The sequence below is a fragment of the Naumovozyma dairenensis genome, chromosome 10 (genome assembly GCF_000227115.2).
Source record: "Naumovozyma dairenensis CBS 421 chromosome 10, complete genome".
Lineage (NCBI taxonomy): Eukaryota > Fungi > Ascomycota > Saccharomycetes > Saccharomycetales > Saccharomycetaceae > Naumovozyma > Naumovozyma dairenensis.
The window spans coordinates 39,573-62,334 of record NC_016488.1 but is presented as its reverse complement, the minus strand read 5'-3'; the positions used below and the strand labels follow the sequence as shown (position 1 = coordinate 62,334).

The 22,762-nt window shown below is 33.6% G+C and overlaps 13 protein-coding genes across 13 annotated transcripts; 7 read left to right on the top strand and 6 right to left on the bottom strand.

Annotated features, from left to right (window-relative positions):
* Positions 1-299: 299 nt before the first annotated feature.
* Positions 300-2,576, top strand: SEC23 (GTPase-activating protein SEC23; the record flags this gene model as incomplete). The annotated part of the gene is made up of 1 exon (XM_003672123.1): positions 300-2,576. The coding sequence occupies one exon, from the start codon at positions 300-302 to the stop codon at positions 2,574-2,576; it is 2,277 nt and encodes a 758-aa protein (XP_003672171.1).
* Positions 2,577-2,921: 345 nt separating this feature from the next.
* On the bottom strand, positions 2,922-3,986 carry AOS1 (E1 ubiquitin-activating protein AOS1; the record flags this gene model as incomplete). The annotated part of the gene is made up of 1 exon (XM_003672122.1): positions 2,922-3,986. One exon carries the CDS (start codon positions 3,984-3,986, stop codon positions 2,922-2,924), a length of 1,065 nt encoding a protein of 354 aa, XP_003672170.1.
* A 318-nt stretch (positions 3,987-4,304) lies between these two features.
* HDA3 (Hda3p) lies at positions 4,305-6,215 on the top strand (the record flags this gene model as incomplete). Its single annotated transcript, XM_003672121.1, has 1 exon — positions 4,305-6,215. The coding sequence occupies one exon, from the start codon at positions 4,305-4,307 to the stop codon at positions 6,213-6,215; it is 1,911 nt and encodes a 636-aa protein (XP_003672169.1).
* Positions 6,216-6,336: 121 nt separating this feature from the next.
* Positions 6,337-7,755, bottom strand: PRP4 (U4/U6-U5 snRNP complex subunit PRP4; the record flags this gene model as incomplete). Its single annotated transcript, XM_003672120.1, has 1 exon — positions 6,337-7,755. One exon carries the CDS (start codon positions 7,753-7,755, stop codon positions 6,337-6,339), a length of 1,419 nt encoding a protein of 472 aa, XP_003672168.1.
* A 213-nt stretch (positions 7,756-7,968) lies between these two features.
* Positions 7,969-8,943, top strand: BET2 (Rab geranylgeranyltransferase BET2; the record flags this gene model as incomplete). Its single annotated transcript, XM_003672119.1, has 1 exon — positions 7,969-8,943. One exon carries the CDS (start codon positions 7,969-7,971, stop codon positions 8,941-8,943), a length of 975 nt encoding a protein of 324 aa, XP_003672167.1.
* A 146-nt stretch (positions 8,944-9,089) lies between these two features.
* DPB2 (DNA polymerase epsilon noncatalytic subunit) lies at positions 9,090-11,204 on the bottom strand (the record flags this gene model as incomplete). Its single annotated transcript, XM_003672118.1, has 1 exon — positions 9,090-11,204. The coding sequence occupies one exon, from the start codon at positions 11,202-11,204 to the stop codon at positions 9,090-9,092; it is 2,115 nt and encodes a 704-aa protein (XP_003672166.1).
* A 410-nt stretch (positions 11,205-11,614) lies between these two features.
* On the top strand, positions 11,615-12,592 carry CSA1 (Csa1p; the record flags this gene model as incomplete). Its single annotated transcript, XM_003672117.1, has 1 exon — positions 11,615-12,592. The coding sequence occupies one exon, from the start codon at positions 11,615-11,617 to the stop codon at positions 12,590-12,592; it is 978 nt and encodes a 325-aa protein (XP_003672165.1).
* A 714-nt stretch (positions 12,593-13,306) lies between these two features.
* VPS4 (AAA family ATPase VPS4) lies at positions 13,307-14,644 on the top strand (the record flags this gene model as incomplete). The annotated part of the gene is made up of 1 exon (XM_003672116.1): positions 13,307-14,644. One exon carries the CDS (start codon positions 13,307-13,309, stop codon positions 14,642-14,644), a length of 1,338 nt encoding a protein of 445 aa, XP_003672164.1.
* Positions 14,645-14,871: 227 nt separating this feature from the next.
* Positions 14,872-15,495, bottom strand: NDAI0J00280 (pyridoxal 5'-phosphate synthase; the record flags this gene model as incomplete). Its single annotated transcript, XM_003672115.1, has 1 exon — positions 14,872-15,495. The coding sequence occupies one exon, from the start codon at positions 15,493-15,495 to the stop codon at positions 14,872-14,874; it is 624 nt and encodes a 207-aa protein (XP_003672163.1).
* Positions 15,496-15,778: 283 nt separating this feature from the next.
* Positions 15,779-17,869, bottom strand: BSP1 (Bsp1p; the record flags this gene model as incomplete). Its single annotated transcript, XM_003672114.1, has 1 exon — positions 15,779-17,869. The coding sequence occupies one exon, from the start codon at positions 17,867-17,869 to the stop codon at positions 15,779-15,781; it is 2,091 nt and encodes a 696-aa protein (XP_003672162.1).
* Positions 17,870-18,308: 439 nt separating this feature from the next.
* On the bottom strand, positions 18,309-19,958 carry JIP5 (Jip5p; the record flags this gene model as incomplete). Its single annotated transcript, XM_003672113.1, has 1 exon — positions 18,309-19,958. The coding sequence occupies one exon, from the start codon at positions 19,956-19,958 to the stop codon at positions 18,309-18,311; it is 1,650 nt and encodes a 549-aa protein (XP_003672161.1).
* A 974-nt stretch (positions 19,959-20,932) lies between these two features.
* MET16 (phosphoadenylyl-sulfate reductase (thioredoxin)) lies at positions 20,933-21,553 on the top strand (the record flags this gene model as incomplete). Its single annotated transcript, XM_003672112.1, has 1 exon — positions 20,933-21,553. One exon carries the CDS (start codon positions 20,933-20,935, stop codon positions 21,551-21,553), a length of 621 nt encoding a protein of 206 aa, XP_003672160.1.
* A 395-nt stretch (positions 21,554-21,948) lies between these two features.
* On the top strand, positions 21,949-22,296 carry MRP2 (mitochondrial 37S ribosomal protein uS14m; the record flags this gene model as incomplete). The annotated part of the gene is made up of 1 exon (XM_003672111.1): positions 21,949-22,296. One exon carries the CDS (start codon positions 21,949-21,951, stop codon positions 22,294-22,296), a length of 348 nt encoding a protein of 115 aa, XP_003672159.1.
* Positions 22,297-22,762: the final 466 nt, after the last annotated feature.

Here is a 22,762-nt window from a genome sequence, read left to right as displayed (position 1 = left end):
CAACAAAACAAAACAAAACAAAACAAAACAACAGTAAAACAAGTGAAGAATAAGTGGAACAAGAGCAAAAGGTACCCTTCAAATTGCCAATTCAAGCCAGGAAATTTGCTCTCGTGACACTCAATTCTGCCACCATTGTCACGTCCAATCGCCCGGTAAGTGTTCTCGTTGATCAATCGAAGGAAAATAAAGGACTCAAACATTATAGTTTAGATAGCACTATTTCCCCTTTAACACGACTATTCTCTCAACGATTTTGCATAGAGAAAAATATAATATATAACTAAAAATAATAAGCTATGGATTTTGAAACCAATGAAGATATAAATGGGATTCGTTTCTCATGGAACGTCTTCCCTAACAACAAGGCAGATGCAACCAAAAACGTCGTCCCTGTAGGTTGTTTATACACTCCATTGAAAGAAAGAGAAGATTTACCAATAGCTTCTCATGCTCCTATCCTTTGTGGTGGTCCTCAATGTAAAGCAGTTTTAAACCCTTATTGTGCTATTGATCCAAGGGGAAACTCTTGGACTTGTCCAATTTGTAATGTAAGAAATCAACTACCTGGTCTTTATAGTAATATGACTCAAGAAAGTATGCCAATGGAATTGCAAAACACTACCATCGAATATATTACTCAAAAAACTGTACCAATCCCTCCAATCTTCTTCTTCGTCATCGATATTACGGCAGAAAAAGAAAATTTGGATGCTTTGAAAGAATCTATAATGACTTCATTATCTCTTTTACCACCAAACGCTCTCATTGGTATTATCACTTACGGGAACGTAGTTCAATTACACGATTTCTACAATGAAACTATTAATAAATGTAATGTCTTTAGAGGTGATAGAGAATATGAAATTGGTCAACTAACAGAAATGTTAACTGGTCAAAAAGCAACCAGTAAAGTAGGTGTGGCACCTAATGCTTCCGTGACTCCATTTTCTATGAACAGGTTTTTCTTACCGTTAGAATCCATAGAATTTAAATTAAACCAATTCTTGGAAAATTTATCTCCAGACCAATGGGGCATTCCAGCAAACAATAGACCGTTAAGAGCCACTGGTTCTGCATTAAACATTGCAAGTTTATTGTTACAAGGTGCTTATAACACTTCTGCTGCAAGAATTATCTTATTCTCAGCAGGTCCAGGTACTATAGGTCCAGGTTTAATCGTTAATCCAGAATTGAAAGATCCATTAAGATCACATCATGATATTGATTCAGGTAGAGCTTCTCATTATAAAAAATCATGTAAATTTTATAATCAATTGGCCGAAAGAGTTGCCACTAATAGTCATACTGTTGATATATTTGCTGGTTGTTATGATCAAATCGGTATGTCCGAAATGAAACAATTAACTGATGCAACTGGTGGTGTCTTATTATTAACAGATGCATTCTCTACCGCAATTTTCAAACAATCATATTTAAGATTATTCTCCAAAGATGAAGAAGGTTATCTAACAATGGCATTCAATGGTACAATGTCAGTGAAGACAAGTAGAGATTTAAAAGTACAGGGTTTAATAGGTCACGCTTCTCCAATGAAGAAAAATCCAGATACTACTAACGTCAGTGATTCTGAAATAGGTATAGGTGGTACTTCCACTTGGACTATGTGTTCTTTATCACCACATCACTCGTACGCTATTTTTTTTGAAATTCCTAATGCTAATGTTCCACCTCCAGCCCCTGACGGTAAACCTCATTTAGCTTATACTCAATTTATTACCAATTATCAGCATTCTTCTGGTGGCTACCGTTGTAGAGTTACCACTGTAGCAAACCAAATGGTTGAATTCGGTGCAGAGGCTATGCCAATATCTTTTGATCAAGAAGCTGCTGCAGTATTAATGGCAAGAATTGCTGTTTTCAGAGCAGAAGCTGATGATGATGCAGATGTCATTAGATGGGTTGATAGATCATTAATTAAATTATGTCAACGTTATGCTACATATAATAAAGATGATCCATCATCTTTCATGTTACCACCATTTTTCTCATTATACCCTCAATTCACATATTATTTAAGAAGATCACAATTCTTAAGTGTGTTTAATAATTCACCCGATGAAACCGCATTTTATAGACATATATTCACAAGAGAAGATACTACAAATTCATTAATCATGATCCAACCAACTTTAACATCATATTCAATGGAAGATGAACCACAACCTGTTTTACTAGATTCTGTCTCTGTAAGACCAAATACTATTTTATTATTAGATACATTCTTTTTCATCTTAATATATCATGGTGAACAAATTGCCCAATGGAGGAAAGCTGGTTATCAAGATGATCCACAATATGCTGATTTCAAATCATTATTGGAAGAACCGAAATTAGATGCTGCCTCTTTATTGGTTGATAGATTCCCATTACCAAGATTCATTGACACTGAAGCTGGTGGATCTCAAGCAAGATTTTTATTATCTAAATTGAATCCATCTGATAATTATCAAAATATGGCAGCAGGTGGTGGTGCCATTGTCTTAACTGATGACGTCTCATTACAAAGTTTCATGCAACATCTACAATCTGTCACTGTTAATGGACAAACTTAATAAAGGTAATGTAATGTAGAACAAGAAAAAAAACGATATCGTTTGCATAACAAGCGACGAAAGTCAAAGAGACAATCAATTCAAAGGAAAGAGAATGAAAAAAGACGAGCTCAATTGTTGTGATTCATCAATGAAGAAACGGTGATATTATATTTATACGTTAACCATACTTTGAAAATACTATACATTTGTATCATCTGTATACTATAAAAACCTAAATCTATTTAAAGATAAATATCAACAATATAAAATAGTTTTTATGATGATTTTAAGAATTGTTTAATATTACACAGGAATGTATTTTGTAGATGTATCCTTGGACTTCCGAGTACGCTTAAAACATGATCATAGTTCGAAGATTCTCATTTCTAATGTAATCCCATCAAAAATAATAAAATTATTTAATGGTGCTTGTTTTTTCCCAAGGATATTGATGACATCTTGTGAGAGTGCCCCACCAATGATTGCAGATACAGGGGCAAACTCCGTATTAGTTTGTCTTTGGAATTGTTCTACATATTCATTCGAAATATTAGATGTCGCTAGACCCAATTTCTCACATACTTGGATAACAAGTTCTTGTAGTTTCTCTTGACTTAAAGTTTCAATTGGTATGTCAGATACAAGAGATGTAAATGTCAAAGGTAGCAGACTAGAAACTTTTTTCAATTGTCTCTTGTTTAATTTACCCTCTAATGTAGCTGTTTGTAACATATCTTCGAATGATTTATAATAGTTTCTTGTTGTTATCTTTTCATGAACAATTTTCTCATCATCTTCGGCTTTATATGTCTGTACATCAATGATTTCTCTATTAGATGATACTTTTCCAATCGTGGTAGGTTTCATACTTTGTATTTTCTCATCAACTGCATCAAATTGAATTAAATCAACAAATATATATGAAAACAATCCATTAGATGCTGCTAAATATAATGGGGTTTTCAAGCTTCTTGTAATCTTATTAAGTTCAGTAGATCGGGTTTTATTTAATTCGGTCCCAATGATCAAGTCAAATTGGCTAAAATATTCTTTGTTCTTGCACTCAACAACACCATTATCAAATTCTAAAGTAACCTTTGGATTTAAATCCTTAATTTTAGAGCCAACAGCATCCAATCGACTCTTTCCCACATCATCCTTCGACAGAAAGAATTGAGAACCCAAATCTTCTTCAGTGACAATATGAGAGTCTAAGATAGTCAAATGGCCAATACCGCTCAGAACAATATTCTTAGTGATCTCTGTACCAAGGGAACCTAAATTGACAAGTAAAACTTTAGCTGATCTCATATTGGCTTGAGCTGCCATCCCCCATAATCTGATCTGTCTATCATAAAGAGCGATTTCATCTTCGCTTAACTTATTAAGTTCACCAGTTGTGGCCTTCTGTGGTTGAGTCATCGACATATCCCTTTTCCTGATTGCTTTGATTTTGCAAACTGCTTCTTTCTCAATGGCCTTTGCCCTTTCGTGGGTGATCTTTTTGTTTCATCATCCTTTCGTACATTTATCTATAAAACCTTCTAAATTAATTTATGTAATATACATATGTCGAGAAAAAGTTTTATTTCGCAGTTGGGATATAACTACAGTTTAATGACTTGCAAAGTGCAACATAAGAGGTTAATATACAATTTGCTACTCATCAAAGTATTCTTTTCAATATTCTAAAACCATTCACTTAGATAATAATTGTTCTTTACACCCGGGACTATACGATTGAGTATGGATTTACTAAAAATATTGGATACCAAACCTATCCCATCCATCGCAGATGCAAGAACGTTAGGTGTGTCAGGGAACACATCTGGAGACTATTGGCTACCCACGACCATGTCTCTTTATCAAAAAGAACTCACTGATCAAATTGTATCTTTACATTATTCTGATATTCTTAGATATTTCGAAACGGAAGATTATAAAGAAGATGTAGTCCTCGAATCAATGAGAACAATGTGTACAAATAGTGAGTTGGTATCAACGCATCCATTCCTACTAATAGACCATTTTCTACCAAAATCATTGATTACCAAGGATGTACCATTACATATGGTCGAAACAAGTGGTAAATTTGCTGCATTAAGAGATTTGATCAATTTAGTACAAGAATATGAAACTAATACTGCTATTGTATGTAGACCAGGTAGAACAATGGATTTACTAGAGGCTTTACTTCTGGGTAATAAAGTAAATATCAAGAGATATGACGGTAACTCAATCAAGTCTAAACAAAAACCAAAATCTCATTCGTGTATTTGTCACATCTTCCCCTCTAAGAATTGGGACAAATCTAAATTCCCCATTAAGGATCCCAATCAATTTGATATGTTAATTGCACTTGACAACACTGTAGCTACCAATGATGCTGATATTCAACAGATTTTAAAACATTTAAGAAATGGTAGGGGGAAAACTGCAAAGGCTCCTATTGTAAGATTAATCACGATAAATTCAATAGATCATTGTAGCGCCTATTTTGGTAAAAAATATGGTAAATCAAGTGAGAAATATTTGGAGAAAGTTACTGCAGCAGTAGTGATATTGAGAGATCGAGTAGGAACGTTGCCTCCTGATTTAAGACCCATATATGCACAAAATCTTAATTATCTACTGGATTGGTTGGAAGATCCAAGTATCCCATGGCCATTACCTGACATGTACCCTATAAAGGATTATACTTCGATGGATGTTGAGAGATCCTTACTCACTGAAGTCCATTATACACAAGTCGAAGACGACTTGGAGGAAGCGTTTGCTACTAAAAAGAGAGGTCGCCAAAAACAGGATAAAGGGAACATTCAAACTACTACTAAAAAAATACCATTTTATAATACCAAAAGAGTCAAAAATCAATATTCAACAAACCCACTGAAACAGGATATGTCACAGTTGACTGGTATCAGCACAGGGGATGATTCCTCTGATGTAGACTATCATTTATCAAGCGGAATCATCACACACAAACTTCTCCAATCAATAGGCGATAAATATAAGGCAATCGAACTTCAAAGACAAGAACTGAATGACTATAAATCTTTAAATCCTATACAGAATAGCCATATTGATCTTTATAATGATGAAAGGTCCAAAATCAATGCAAAATACTCAAATTCCATGACGAAACTGAGAGTTAATACGGATTCTGTAAATAAAATGGAAAAAGAGATATCGAATTATAAGGAAATCATTAGCAAGTTAGAAAGACAGTTTGAAAAGCATTTACAAGATTTGGGAGAAAAAGGTGGGGACTATAATAAACTCAGGGAATTATATGTGTCTAAACTAGAAGTGTGTGACGCAATTGAGAAATCAGAAGATGTTAATAAATTTAGGGAGTCAGAAAATGAATATATGCAAAAGGAGATTGAAAGAGCAGAAAAGTCAATAGCTGATCTACAAAAGGAGACAGAGTCAACTGTACATGAAATTACTACTTCGGAAATTTCAATAAAGGAAACAATTGATAAAAATGCGATGGAGAAGGATGGTTTACTTCAAAAAATTGATGAAATGCAAAATGTATTACGAATAGAAAAGTCTGAATATTTGAATTTGAAAAATGATATGTCCTCGGTGCAAGAAAGACTAAGCAATATTCCAACCCCAAGAATACGTCCCACAGGAAATAAACGCTAATTAGAAAATAAATAATGAAATATATATATTGGAAAACATGAATTTGTTTTTCGAAGAAAATTCTATAAAGCATATTTCTATAAATATAATATATACAATGCATTAAGTTGGTAGGTATAATTTATCTTTGCCATAATTTGATTGATCTGTTCCAACCGGAACTTAGCATATAGTCTGCATTGTCAGATGAGTCAACGCTAAGTATCTTATCCGTATGTCCCTCTTTACTACAGATTTTTCTCCAGCTGTCAGAGCTGAAAAAATTGATACATCTATCATACCCACACGAAACAAGGTATCTCCCTTGTGACCTTTCATAATGTAAATCACTGACAATATTACTATGAGCAGGTAATATATTTGGAGGAGTTTGTGCTTTTCTTAAATCCCATATATTTATTAAACCATCTCCACCACCTGTTGCAACTTCGTGCCCATTAGGGGACCAATCTAAACAATAAATCGGTTTAGCATGCCCATTCAGCGTCATAATTGATTTACCAGATCTAAGATCCCATATTATAGCAGTATTATCTAGACCACCAGAACAAAGTAATGCACCGTCTTGTTGAAATCCCAAAGCGTAAACTTCTTTGGCATGTCCCTCTTGCAGCTGTATTTCTGCTCCAGTTTCGACATCCCATAACCGCCATGTTTGATCAAAGGATGCACTTGCAATGAATTTGTTCGAGGGATGGAATTTTACATTTACTACACGACCTTCATGGCCTTGAAGTACAGCAGCTGTCTCCAGGCGACCCTCCTTGTAAGTATGAAGTTTAACTAATGCATCTTCTGCTCCACTCACTATCAAATCATACGAAGTGTTCCAGTCTAGCCCACCTATTTTACCATCGTGGACGCTCGGAAGACTTGCAATAGTTTTCAATGATTTGGGCTCCAGTATTTTTACATCACCTGCCCAAGTCCCACATACACTTGAAGAACCATCTGAATTTATTCTTATTTTTGACACAGGTCTGGTAGATACAACTTCAGATCCAACCAGTTCGATTTGTTTGATTTTTTCATACAACCCTCTTCTTGATTTTAATTCTGTAACTATATTAAAATTAATTGCCTTTTCTTTTTGTTCTCGTAACTTATCTCTTGATTTATCAATACTATATCGAAGAATATATTTCCTTGCCTCGATCAGTGATTCATTAGCTGGTGTATAGAACTCCTCATCATCATCGTCGAAGTCATTATCTTTCTTCTCCTCATTCAAATCAATAGTACCTTTGAAAAGATTAGAATTCTTATATTTCGTTAGATAATCCTTGTTAAGAAAGAATAACTCAGCTAATCTTTCCCTTCTGCTGAAATTGTCTTCCTGATTAGTCTTCTCCTCTTGTTCACCAAGGAATCGAAGCACTTGACGAACCTCTGTATCATCAACAGGGACAATATGTAATTTTTCTTGCCTTTGGAATTCCAGTCTTCTTAAGGCATCTCCTACACTTTCTTCTTGCCCGGTTTGCTTATAATCGATATCAACCTTCAAATCTGTTAAAGAAACTCCTTTATCCTTCGACATAATAGCTTCAATTTGTAGATCTATATTGGTTTCTATGGGTTTGCCATTTTGAAAGGCTTTTGTTTCTTGATCTTTTTGAGATGATCTTTTTATTTTTCAGTTAATTAACATTAATAAAATAATAATGGACAAGAATGTTAATATTAACAACTTGACAGCATTAAATGAAACAAGACACCAGGAAAAGAAGGAATAATAACGAAGGAAATACAAATGTCCCAACCATTGCAATTGCTCAAAGAGAAACATATTGCATATATAGAATCCTTAGATAAAAAGCAGAATGATCTAGAATACTGGCTTTCTGAACATTTACGATTAAATGGTGTCTATTGGGGACTTACAGCACTCTACATCCTTGATGCTCAAGATAAATTTGATAAAGAACAAGTGATTAAATTTGTCTTATCTTGTTGGGATGATAAAACTGGTGGCTTTGGTCCCTTCCATCGTCATGATGCTCATCTTTTATCGACGCTATCTGGGATCCAAATATTAGCTACATATGAGTCCCTTCATAGATTGTCTGATGAACAATTTGAGAAATGTGTGGCGTTTATTACAAGTAATCAATTGGAAGATGGTTCTTTTCAAGGGGATAGATTTGGTGAAGTTGATACAAGATTTGTATATACGGCATTGAGTGCCTTATCCATATTGGGTAAATTGACACCTGAAGTGGTAGAACCTGCTGTTAATTTTATATTGAAATGTTATAATTTTGATGGTGGGTTTGGTCTATGTCCAGGAGCAGAAAGTCATGCAGCTCAATCATTTACTTGTTTGGCTACATTGGCTATTACTAATTCATTGGATAGGTTAACATCAAAACAAATACAAAAAATTGGATGGTGGTTATGTGAAAGACAATTACCAGAAGGTGGGTTAAATGGAAGACCAAGTAAATTACCAGATGTATGCTATAGTTGGTGGGTATTATCTTCATTGTCTATTATTGATCGATTAAATTGGATAAATTTTAAAAAATTGAGAGAATTCATTTTAAAATGTCAAGATGAAACACAAGGTGGTATAAGTGATAGACCTGATAATGAAGTTGATGTATTTCATACTTTGTTCGGTCTTACAGGGTTAAGTTTAATGGGGTTTGAAGAATTGAAACCAATTGATCCTAAATATTGTATGCCAAGTGATATTACAAGTAAGTTTAAAAAATATCCATATTAAGGTGAACCAAACCACACATACCCACATTTCTCAAGGAAAAAAAAAAAGGATTAGAGATGACATTGTTTTATCTATAAAACGAGGCTGTTATATATATCTCATTGGTAAACAAAGTACCTATAATGCATGTATGTACGTAATTTTGTTTAAAAATATACTTCTTCTTGAGTAATTTTCTTCAAAGAAGGTTTATATTCGACGTATCTTGCTCTTCTCTTATGCATGAATCTACCTGGATTTATTGATTTACAACCGTTGTAAGTCAAATCGAATTGTGGACTAGATAAATCACAAATGATCATAGTGGAAGGTATTGGATATAATGTTAAAGAATGTTCTAAATCCCAAATGACTGGACGTATATTTGTAATGAATGGCGATAAATGACCCTGATCTAAAATTGTTTTCACCAATCTTCTTGATTCTTTCACTTTTGAATTTAATTGACCCTCGTTATTAATTAATTGATTAATAGATATTGTATCATCTACTGATAATTTATTTAATTGTTCTTGTAATTCTAATATATGTTGTTGTTTCATTTCTTCTTGCATGGGGAAAGTGATACTATTTCTTTTAAATCTATCAGCCATATCATCTCTCATTATGACAATTTCTTGAGATAAATATAAGATACGAGTAGGATTTGATCCCCAAATGATATTTTTACAAATTCTATTCATTCTATTAATGAAATATGATGGGATTTTATTTTGTGGTATTGGACCTGTAGCACCTAGAGAGACCATTGACCCCCATGGATCATTAACCCCTGGAATGAAAATTAATGTGCATTCATTGATAATATTTTCATAGTTAGACAATAAATTAGCCAACAAATCGAAATTATTTTTATATTGTGTTGTGGAACTTATATTTCTACTTGTCATGGATGCATGAATTGGTATTGATGTGAATGAACCTTGGAAAATGATTATAGTTGGTGGATCATCATTTATTTTATCAAAAACTTTCCGTAGAGCTTCCAATGTGGTTAGTTCATCAAGGAAAAGATCACCACCCAATATTATGAATCTATGATCTTCTAATTCCTTTTCTAAGAAATGTAATCTTATTTTCAAATCTGAATCTAATCTTGCTATATAGTTTTCATTTGATATATTATGCATTCCTAATAAATCTAGATTGCCAATGGCATCCAAAGTAATTTCTCTTCTTTCAGCAGGTGGTAATGTCATTGAAATGACATGGAATTTATTACCCACGGAGAAATATATACCTTCAGCTAATACAATACAACCTGGGACGTAATATACGCCAGGAGTTGGAGTGGTTTGAGATATTTCAATTTCAATAGATGATGAAGGATCTTCAATGGACCAATTTCCCTTTGAGTTTTTCTTTAATAACCCCAAGATTAAGAAATTTTTACCATCACGTCCTAATAAATTTTTAATTGGAGTTATTGACATGTATGATGATATATTTTCAGTTTGATTCGTAGTAGTAGTGGTAGTAGTTGTTGTAAGATCATTTTTCATGTGGATCATGGAAGATAAGGGATTGAATGAATCAGTATTTTGGAAATTTTCATTTCTCATTATTCTCTCTTTATTTAGATAATATCTTGTTTGGAAAAGCGATATATTTGATAGAATATTGGGTAGTTTGAGATGTAATAAGTTGGAATTAATGCCTTGTTTTTTCTTTTTATTTGGTTGGAATTGGAATTGCATTTTCATGGAATTATAAATAAATCTTTGTTGATCATGTGCATTAATAACTTTGAAATAATCTTTCCAATTTAATTGTTCCTTTTTATCATTCGAAGGTTCGAGATCGTTTATATCATCAATATCCATTGGAATATCATGATCATCGATGTTAGTGTTATGATTTCCAACGAAATTATCAATAATATTGCTATGTTTCCTTGCAAGGCTTTTTTGCATCTTTCCATGTGCATGCGATTGAGAAAGTTCTTGTAATTCAGTCTTTTCTCTTTCTTTCATTTCCAAAATAACTTCATTAACACCAATTTGATCCACAAACAGTCCTCTTTCTTGTTGTTTCCAAATAGTGGCAAAATTTTCCAAAAACTTTAAAGTATCACTACTTTTCTTCCAATTACTACCAAATGTCAATCCAATGAATTCAGCTAATGACGCAAGACCATCTGATTTGATACTGAGACCAAATTTCTTGGATAATATTCTGTATGCCATGGGTCTTAGCAATGGAGGTTGAATCTTTACTGGAAGGACGTTCCCCGTTGCAAATAAAGTTGTTGTTCCTGTCATCGGTTGTTTTCTTTGTCTGTCGCTTTCACTCACTCGAAGTCTTTTCAATAGCAGATAAACTGAGCTGTGATCTTGAAAATGGGTGAATGCTCTGGATACTGGGCCTGCTTATTCTAATCTATTGTAATGGAAAGAAGAACGAACTAGATGCAAAATTGATATGATAATAATTCTTCGAGATGAAATAGTTTATATTCTTCAGTTGACGCGTTTTTAGTAATGTAAACAAAGAGGCGCGTTTGGGAAACATTTCTCAATTGCAATCAAGTAAAATAAAGTTGTTGAAACAAAGTTGTTGGAACAAAATTGTTGTTGATCTGTTCTTCAATTCAATTGAATTCTTTCCTATTGTTTTGTAGATTGGTCAGTTGTTAGCATAGTGCAAGATCAGCTGCTGAAGTGCTTTAAATATGGTGTTCAATTCAATCAAACAATATCTGGGTTTTGATATAAGGTCTGGTAAGGGAAGTCAAGATTTACAAGCAGAGAATGCTGTTACAACATTGAGAAGGAAGAAGACTAGGACAAGGGACGGTAAGAGACAAAAGGGGTATAGAGGTAACCATAAAAGACATACACGAGGAACCGATAACCACCATCATGGTACAGTGTTTGATTACATGAAATCATTTTTCGTGAATGATGTCAAGACAAGAACAGATACTCATACACAACGACCATTCACTAGAAGGGATCTCTTGAATAGTGCGAAACGTGAAAGAAAAAGAGAAAAATTGAAAAGAAAGAGGCAATTGCTTAAGGAACGGGTCCTAAGAGAGGAAGCATTAAAAAGAGAAAGACTTCATCATCAAGAAGAAGTGAAGGTTTCTCCCACGGATGAAGGTGACAAGGCAAATGAAGATGACGAGGTAGAAGTGGGAGATATTACTATGGAACGTATTGAAATAGATCAGAACACTAATCATATTGATAATAATAGTAATGGTGACGATGATAGCATGAGCAGTGCTGCTGCTGCATCTAGAGCCATGTCCAAACGGTACTCCAGCTCACCCATCAACCGTCGTAATATCGATGATAAAGATGAACAATTACGAAGACTTGAGAGACAAGTGGAGAAGATGGGTAGTAGAATTAATGGTCTAGTACGTGATTTGAAATTCGCTCAAGAACGCAACGCCCTTTATCAAACTTTACTTGATGAATCCAATATCGACGGTGGATATGTGAAATCTCGTCGAGACATGAAGAACATTGAAAAGGACAATATTAAGCCCCAAATGCAGGATCAACAATTGCTATTATCACCCAGAAGGGCTCTGAATCCATTAGTGACCTCTAGTCCCCTCCGTCAACAACCGAATTGCCCACCACCACCTCCAAAGGAAATACCCTCCACAGAAACGTTACCGAGACCCTCCCTATAACGTAATGTAATACAATACAATATCATGACATAGACACACACAATTATATATCAGAGCTCATTATCAACACTCAATTTATACATAAATACATACATAGGCTAGACTTTATAGTAATATAATTAAAATACAACATTGGAGTATCAGTCAATAGACGTCGTTGGCACCAGGAACTTTAAGATATTATCGTAACGTAGAAAAACAAGGGTCTTTAGCTTAGCAGTTTATCAAATACTACTAAGAGGTGTCCGTTCGTTAAAGATAGGAAGTCTAGATATCATTTTTGTTCAGCTGGAGAAATCTAAAACAAATTCAGTAAAAAATGTTACAAGATGAACTCCAATGAATTTGAGATTTTGCCAGATGAAACTTACGATACCAAATAAATCTAAAACAGATTTTTCCTTTCATATCCCTCATATTAGCTTGCATAATTGCACAAATAAAGTAAGTAATGTCCGTTGTTATTAAATTGATAATTCCATCATTTTCTTTTGAAGAGCCGAGGTCCTTTGCTGTGGGAACTATAACTATAACAAAACAGTTATATGTCAGACTTTTATACTATACTGATAATCAAGACAATAATATCATACAGTCGTTCAACCCAGCACCAAGCTATTCAGCTATATCATTCACTTCTCCATTTTTTGCTTAATCGACTTTTTATCCATACTGTAAACGCACACAACACACAACACAACATAACGCAAGAGCATGAGTACAGGAGATTTCTTATCAAAGGGTATCGAATTGGTTCAAAAAGCCATAGATTTTGATACAGCAACTCAATATGAAGAAGCATATACCGCATATTATAATGGATTAGATTATTTAATGCTTGCATTGAAATATGAGAAAAATCCCAAATCAAAAGAATTAATCAGGGCTAAATTTACTGAATATTTAAATCGTGCTGAACAATTGAAGAAACATCTTGAAGATGAACAGAAACAAGAAGACGACTCTTCCTCCTCTCCGTCAACAAGTGGCAATAATAATACAGCAAAGAATAAGAGCGCTAAGGGTTCTGACGGTTCTGCAAAGAAGTTATCGAATGATGAAGATTCAGAAGATAGTAAGAAATTAAGAGGTGCCCTTTCAAGTGCAATCTTATCTGAGAAACCAAATGTTAAATGGGAAGATGTGGCAGGTTTAGAGGGTGCTAAAGAAGCTTTAAAGGAAGCTGTCATTTTACCTGTCAAATTCCCTCATTTATTCACGGGAAATCGTAAACCCACATCAGGAATATTATTATATGGACCTCCTGGTACGGGGAAATCATATTTAGCAAAAGCTGTTGCTACTGAGGCAAATTCTACCTTTTTCAGTGTAAGTTCCAGTGATTTAGTCTCTAAATGGATGGGTGAATCTGAAAAGTTAGTGAAACAGTTATTCCAAATGGCCCGTGAAAATAGTCCTTCAATCATTTTCATTGATGAAGTAGACGCTTTAACAGGTCAAAGAGGTGAAGGTGAAAGTGAAGCTAGTAGAAGAATTAAAACCGAATTATTAGTACAAATGAACGGTGTCGGGAACGATTCTCATGGTGTTCTTGTGCTTGGTGCCACTAATATCCCTTGGCAATTAGATAGTGCTATAAGAAGAAGATTTGAAAGAAGAATATATATACCATTACCTGATGTTGCAGCAAGAACTAAGATGTTTGAAATTAATGTAGGCGATACCCCATGTGCTTTGACTAAAGAGGATTATAGAACTTTAGGTCAAATGACTGATGGTTATTCCGGAAGTGATATTGCAGTCGCTGTGAAAGATGCTTTAATGCAACCAATTAGGAAAATTCAAGGTGCAACACATTTTAAGAACATATCTACTGAAGAAGATACAAAGCTATTGACACCATGTTCTCCCGGTGATGAAGGTGCCATTGAAATGAGTTGGACAGATATTGAAGCTAAGGAATTGAAAGAACCTGAGTTAACTATCAAGGATTTCTTGAAAGCTATTAAGATAACGAGGCCAACGGTCAATGAAGAAGACTTGTTGAAGCAAGAGAAATTTACTAAAGATTTCGGTCAAGAAGGTAATTAAAAAAACTACGAAAGAAAACCTCAATACGAAACATGAATATAGTTTGTATAATATTTATAAAGAAACGAATGTCTTTTCCAATTGAAAGCTAACTTGCAAGGCACTACAAATTGTTTTATTCTCTTCTTCATATTTAAGTTTTTAATGCGTATTTAATGAGATGTAATATAAAATATGTAGGTATATTTCTTCGTCAGATATTTGATATAGATTAACCAGATGTTGCATTAATCATAAATGGCAGTATGATTTTCACTATCAGTCACTTTAGCACTTTCAATTTTCACTTTAACAATGACAGTATTTTCAGCTAAGATAAATACACCAGCATCAGGATTAGTTTTCAAAAGTAGACTCTTATAATAATTTGATTCATCAGAATTTGGTTGAATAGTAGTAGCATGACCTCTTATAGTGGCACTCATTTGATTCAATTCAGATTGATTCAATTCCTGTAATAAATTCAGCAATTTACTTGGATGAGATGGAGTACTTTTAACTATCGGTCCCTCCTTTGGTGTAGCAACATCAGATTGTGTTGGAGTACCTGAACGAGATAATTCTGTCTTCCTTACAGATATACTATTTGCTGTTATCCAATCATGGAATAATAGGGAGACGGTCGGATTGGTCAACATGTTATCATATTTCTCTGTGTTGTCTAATGTGGCAAAAATAATATATGCATTTTCACTTTTATCATCTTTATAACTTTTCTCCTTGGGAATATAGGTATAATTCATCAAGGATACGGATGGAACACAGTCTTTGGAACTAGTAGCAACATGTACATATTTAGAAGTCTTAATTAAGGATAATAAATGGTCTGGAAATTCTTCTGTACAGGACATAGTTAAGGTATTATTAGCTTGCTGTTTTGTTAGTTTTGTTGTTATTCTTTATTAACTTGGAACATGTAAGGGATCAGTCATCTAATAAACGTATATTCCTTTTTTATAGTTTATAGTTTTTACACAGCGGAGTGAGTTAATTTTCTATTCATCATCTATAACATATATATATATATATATGAATTTATAACAAAAACAGAGATAAAACAGTAAATCACGCATGGAATTTACTAGTCATTATCCGGTATGACATATATAAATTAGTTATAGCGGTTAAAGTTACTCAAGAAACATGAGTGGGTGGTTTCCTCTTGGGTCCACGAGCTCTTTTCTTGTTTAAATGTGTCAGGGTCTTTGCTTGAGTATTCAATCCATCGTGAGTAGTAGTTGATTCTGGTGCTGTAGAAGCATGATTCAAGCCTCTTGTACCAAAACGTGTATAGTTATCGCCCGATGAAGTGTTATTGTAATTTGACCTTAATTTTTGATTCATCAAGACTTGTTCTAGTTTATTATTTAAAGTAAGAGGTTCTTGTTTAGAAGCAGCATCTTCTTCATCTGGATATTTAGCAACATCTATTTCATCTGTAATACTTTTATCATCATCTTCTTTCACAACTGGAGCTTGCATGCGTTTATTCAATAATTTGGCTTTCTTTAAAGCTTCTGGTAAAGAAGTTTTCCGTTGCGGTACAGGTGGTTTCTCTCTCTTTTTGTTTTGCAAATTCTGATGTCTTCTTAAAGCTTCTGGTATTTCTTCTAACTTACTCTTTTCAGTGGTTTTGTCACCTTCATCAAGTTTTGCTTTATTTAACATCTCCATTTTCTTCAATGCTTCTGGTAATGAAGGTTTCCTCTTGGGTACTACCGGTGGAATATTCTTCTTGGTCCGAGATTGTAACACTGCTGAACTAGACGATATATCGTCAGTTGATCTTTTGTCCTTAATCTTATCATCAAGGACACTCATTGTTTTGACTTCACGTAACTTAGGGATCGATAACTTTTCATCTTTATATGGAACTTTTGGCTTACTCTTTTCCACAGATTTTAACTTTAAATTGTTAAACTCTTCTTTCAAAGGTATTTCTTCTTTTTTTTCTTCGTCCCCATCATCATGACTATTGTTAAAAAGCTTCCTCGTTTGTTGTAATCCCTTTGGTTTCTTAGGTAATAATGGTTTCTTTAGAACTTTAGATTGTTCTGGAAGAGGTTCCATGGATTTCAATGCTGAGTTAATAAAACTATCAGATCTTGGTATCTTCGTTGGGGATGATGCCGGAGAATAACTTGGTTTGGTAGTCCGCGATGGAATTAATGAAGGTGAGTTCTTCTTCAAATGATTGGAGTCGAGATAATTAATATGGCTAGATTCAATTTTGAAAGGAGTAATTGTACTATGAGTGTTAGGATTTGATTCTGTCAATTTATTATTTTCCAAAGAATTGAGGAATGTAACTGGTTTACCGGTTGGTTTAGAATCTCCCACTTGTAAGTTACTCTTTCCCGGAGTGGGAATATCTTTTAAATCTGGAGTGAGCTTGGGTTTACTGTCCTTGATGATTGCTTCTGTGTAAGCCTTTGGAGGTAGTTCATGCCCTTTAGATTTCTTTGTCAATGTCGTGGGTTCAGCCTTTGATCTAACAGGTGTTAGAGGTGACTCATTACTGATGAAAGCCTCTTTTACCTTAATCGTTTGCTTTATATTGCCATCCGCCTGCAGTTTAGTGATGTCCCTATTTATGCTCAATGGGCTTCTATTTGATTTATTGTCTTTCAATGGAGATGTATCAACTTGTTGCTTTGCCCTTCTGGGAGGTAAAGAAGGAGGCATATCATCGGAATCTGACTCCTCCACAACATAGGTATTATATCCTTGAGTATTACGATACTCTCTAGGTTGTCCTCTAGTGGGTAGAGAAACTGGTTTTGTTTCAATGGTTCTTTTTATTGCGGGCAATGCATCCCCAGATTTTAATTGTTGTAATAAATAATAATCCTCTTCAGAAACTTCAAACGTTTTCGATAAAGACTTTTCTGATCTATTTGATCTAGATTTAGATTTTGATACTGGCGATCTTTCTAAATCCAAATCCTCTAATGAATAATGTGACCTCTTGGGGGAGAACATTTTCTCATAATTATATGCAGATTTATATGCTAAATTTTCATTACTATACATCAAAGACTCGTTATCAACATCATATGAGTTCTTATTCAGATCTTCAGTCTTATTTATTCTCAAGCTTACTGGCTTAGTGTTAGTTGGAGGGGGGCTTCTAGATGACTGCTTTTGTCGCCTTGCTCGATCTCTTTCTTCAACCCTCTTTATAAAGCCTTCTAGTTCAGGATCATATGTCCTTGATGTGGTCATATTTCATTGATTAAAGTATTGCTGGGGATGCTAAGCAGTTAAATATTTGATTGTGTAGCAGAAGATTTCTCATTATATAACTGCTGAACTATTTTTGCTGTAAATTAAATTAATTGTCCAACTTTCAAGAAACTTCTTGTTTACTTAAAATTTGTCACACTGCGAAAATTGCTGAAATTCCATTAAAAATGCCATTTCTATTACAACTTTAACTATTAGTTACTATAAAGATAAGTTTATATGCAAAATGAACCGGGTATGTCTATATATTACTGAGATATTTCTATATACATTGCAATGCATTCCATTATGTCAGAGGAGATCTAGTTCACTCCTGGGTTTTCAAGCTTGTTTAGACGACTTAGCCCTTAATAAAATGAAAACACTTTCAAATTAATTGACTTCATTACAGAGGTTTAATCTGGCTTGCCAACACATCCTATAACCCTTCAAATTTCATAATTCCATGTGAGAAATTTTGTTGTTTCTTGGCTGCTTTAGCTGCTGCTTTCTTAGCTTTTGCTGAGAGCTTTCTTTTCTTGCTAGGTTTGGTAGTTTCCTCTTCTGATGAACTTATCTGATCCTTATCAAGTTCAGCAATTAATTCTTCTCTAGATAGTCCAATCAGTGTACCTTCATCTGAGCTCTCATTATCTGACCTTTCCTCATCAAAACCATCTTCGTTTCCGCTTTCATCATTTTCATCATTTAATTTGTCCCATACATCAGAGTCTTTATCGGAAGAACTTCCAGCTTCTTTACCTGAATCTTCATCTTCATCTTCATCTTCATCATCATTGTCGTCTCCACTTTCTACTGAGGAACCACTGTCAGATATGTCACTCTGTGATTCATTTTCTTCGTCTCCGTTGTCATCATCATCATCATCATCATCATCATCATCATCATTGCCTTTGAACTCCCATATTTTTAATTTATCCATTCCACCTGATATAACTCTATATTCATAATCCAAATCTAGGGAAGTAACTTCATCTAATGAACTATGTTTCCTCATTGCAATCATTTTACCCCTCTTTACATCCACTTTATATATATTCCCATCAGACGAGCCACACCATATACAGTTATCGTCTTGTAAAGTTGGAATTATGCAATCTATACTTTCACCTTTACTAATTTTTATTCTTGATAATTGATCTTCTAGATCATTTTTTTCTGGTTTCCAAACAGTTAGGATACCTTCACCCATACCGCAAACAATTATATCAGCTGTTTGTGGATCTACAAAAGTCCCACATAACATTTCATCTTCTTGATCATCACTTAATAACACTTTCCTCTTAGTCTCATCATCATCTGGAGCAATTTTAAAATCATCTTCATTAGATACTCTACAATCCCAATAAGCCAATGTAGTTTGACCCAATGATATAAATTTATAAATAGATTTTTTCTCAAAATGGAAAATATCATTAATAGCATCCCCATTATGAATTTTTTTTATTTTATTTTTCAAACTTAGATCATTACTATCCAACATCAACACATTCCCATCTTCATCACCAAGTAAAAGGAAAGGATGAGTAGTTGATTTAACAATCTTAGTAAATTTAGCCTTTTGATTCTTAAGAGTGGTTTTTTTCACAACTTTCCCAGTTTCAAAATCCGCTTTCTTTAAAACGTTATCGATACCAATCGAATAAACATATGAGCCATTGGAATCTACACAAATGGCTCTTACACTTCCCTTATGTCTTTTAGTTTTCCATAACAATTCCACGATACCATTATCCGAGGAATCAGCGGTTTCTTTATCTTCTTTCAAGACGTCTATGACAGTCCAAAATTTTTCATCATTCGAGGTAGTTTGATTTGTTTCATTTTTCTTTTTACGTAAGGATTCTTGTTTGTTTCGATTCAATATAGATTGTAACTTAATTGGATCATAACGATGACAATAAATGTATCCGTTAGCGAGACCGCTTATAATTATTGGTTTTTCAGGATGACAAACGAATTGGAATAATGGTTCAGAGAATTTTAATTCCAAGATTGGCAATGCTTCTGATTGCAGGGACTCTTGTGATTGTTGTTGTTTCTTTTTGGATTTGTTTTTCCTAGCCATCTTCAGTTTGTTTTAATTAATTTTTTTTCTGTGCTATATACTAAAATAATTCGATGTGGTATACTCAAAATGGAAGTATGTGACACTAACTCACGCACTTGTAGTTAGATCTGAATAATTTTTCACTATTGTCATGCATACAATACATACAATACATACAATACATACAATACATACAATATATACATATTATACATACTGCGTAGATACAATATAATACATCTGAGAAGCTCATCGCGTTTTCTTGCTAAAAATTTTTTATTTACACTCCAACAAACATTCCAGTCACGTGCCACATATGAATGAATACACGTGACCTTGCACTTAGAATCTTGCATTAATTGCACGTGATAAGAATAAGCTGTGGTTCCCAAAAATTGTATAAGTCACGTGAAAAACTGTGACACCTTGTAGTAAAAATATGTATGTATGTATGTATGTATGTATGTATGTATGTAAGCAACTTACTTTTTCCGTAGTTATAGTTAGTTATAGTCACGTACAGTTATAGTTATAGTTATAGTTATAGTTATATTGATTTCCCTCCCTCTGCTGTGCTTAACGTTTCGTTGACCAAAAAAAAAAATTGGAAATTTATATATAATATAAAAGCAAGACCAGGATATGATGGAATGGAATAGATGAACAATGCGGGCCTGCTAATCTTTTTGAATCCCTTCGTATTGCTATCCCCTCCTCTGTAAGAACACTTGCGTATATATAATTATTGTTATATCTAGTAAAACTATCTTTGACTCAGTCAACTTCGAACAAAAAAAAAAAAAAAATAGACAGTATCGAAAGCATACCAATTAAACAATGGAATAACAATCACACAAGAACAACTCAATCATTGGAACTCTAAATTATCACACTTAGAAACTCCACAAGAAATCTTACAATGGGCAATAATCACATTCCCACATTTATTCCAAACCACAGCATTCGGTCTCACAGGTCTTGCCACTATAGACATGTTATCTAAGATCTCCTCGAAATTAAACGATAATGCCAAACTAGTACCATTGATATTTATCGACACTTTACATCATTTCCCACAAACATTAGACCTTTTAAAACGTGTCGAGGAAAAATATTATACTCCAAGAGATCAAAAAATTAATGTATTCCAACCGAGAGACGCCACCACAGAGACTGAATTCGCCAACAAATACGGTGATTTCCTTTGGGAATCTGATGAGGATAAATATGATTTCTTAGTGAAAGTGGAACCAGCTCATAGAGCATATAATTCATTGGGCGTCACTGCTGTCTTCACTGGACGTAGGAAATCTCAAGGTGCTGCTCGTTCTGAATTACAATTTGTGGAAATTGATGAATTGAATGGGATTATTAAGATTAATCCGTTGGCAAATTGGGATTTTAATCAAGTTAAAAATTATATTGATGAAAATAATGTGCCTTATAATGAATTGTTAGATCTCGGGTATAGATCTGTAGGTGATTATCATTCTACTCAACCTGTAAAAGAAGGTGAAGATGAAAGAGCTGGAAGATGGAAGGGTAAGACGAAAACTGAATGTGGTATCCATGAAACAAGTAGATTTGCACAATTCTTGAAAGAGAGTCAATGAGCAACGACAAAAAAAATAAAAAAGACTACATAAATAAAATCATTATACAGTAATTTATAGAACTGTAGATATCTTAAAACGAATGATTATTATATTACACCGTAATTTCTATAGCAAACTGGCCTTGTTTAGTGAATAGTAATTATGGGCCATTTTTATGATAAATTCGATGGTTGATACCTTATGCATAAGAGTGCGGTGTCTGGAGTTTTCTACGTTATTTTACCGATAAACCAAAAAATCTACAATACCAATTACCAATTACAATTTATAGTAACGCCTATACTTAAAGCTTGAAGCTATATATCAAAATGATTCAGGTCAATGAGTACATGCGACTGTGTCTAGTTGTGTTATTATTACATTAAAGTAAATATACACTAATAACATTAATTATGGGTAACTTTCGATTCCCAATCAAGACGAAACTCCCACCTGGATTCATCAATGCTAGAATCCTAAGGGATAATTTTAAAAGACAACAAGTATCTGAATTCGAGATTACTAGAAAGGCATTAAAATTCATAGCAAGAAATACATTATTACCACCAAGAGCAAGATTAGAAGCTCAATTACAATTGAGTACATTACCAAATTATACAAGATTGACTCAAGTTAAAAATAGATGTGTTGAATCTGGTCATGCTAGATTTGTATTGAGTGATTTTAGATTATGCAGAACTCAATTTAGAGAAAAGGCATTACAAGGTGATTTACCTGGTGTCAAGAAGGGTGTTTGGTAATTGGTAATTTCTATTATTATTCTATCCTATCCTAACTATCTTTGCAGGAATACTTTTTTAATATTCAAAAATATATGAAAGACCATGGAACGAAAGTGTTCCATATTTGTCACTGTAAATAATTTCATATATATGTACTATTCTATACAAAAGAATAGTATATATATATATATATATGGTTTCAGAACCTCGAGATATATATCTATATAGCAAACTGTCCATCTAGGACGAAAATAGATTTATTTATATATCAGTTGTTTATTAAGACTAGTACTAAGCTGTTTTATTTTTAAATAAAAAAAAGCTTTATTTGTATTTGAATGATCGATTCATCCGCTTCTTCTTGACAGCGATACCTTTTTTCTTTTGATATTTTTTTTCTTTTGATAGAATAAGTAATAATGATAATAATAAGAATAATAATAAGAATATCTGAAAACTTCTTACAATAATACACACTTCTCTC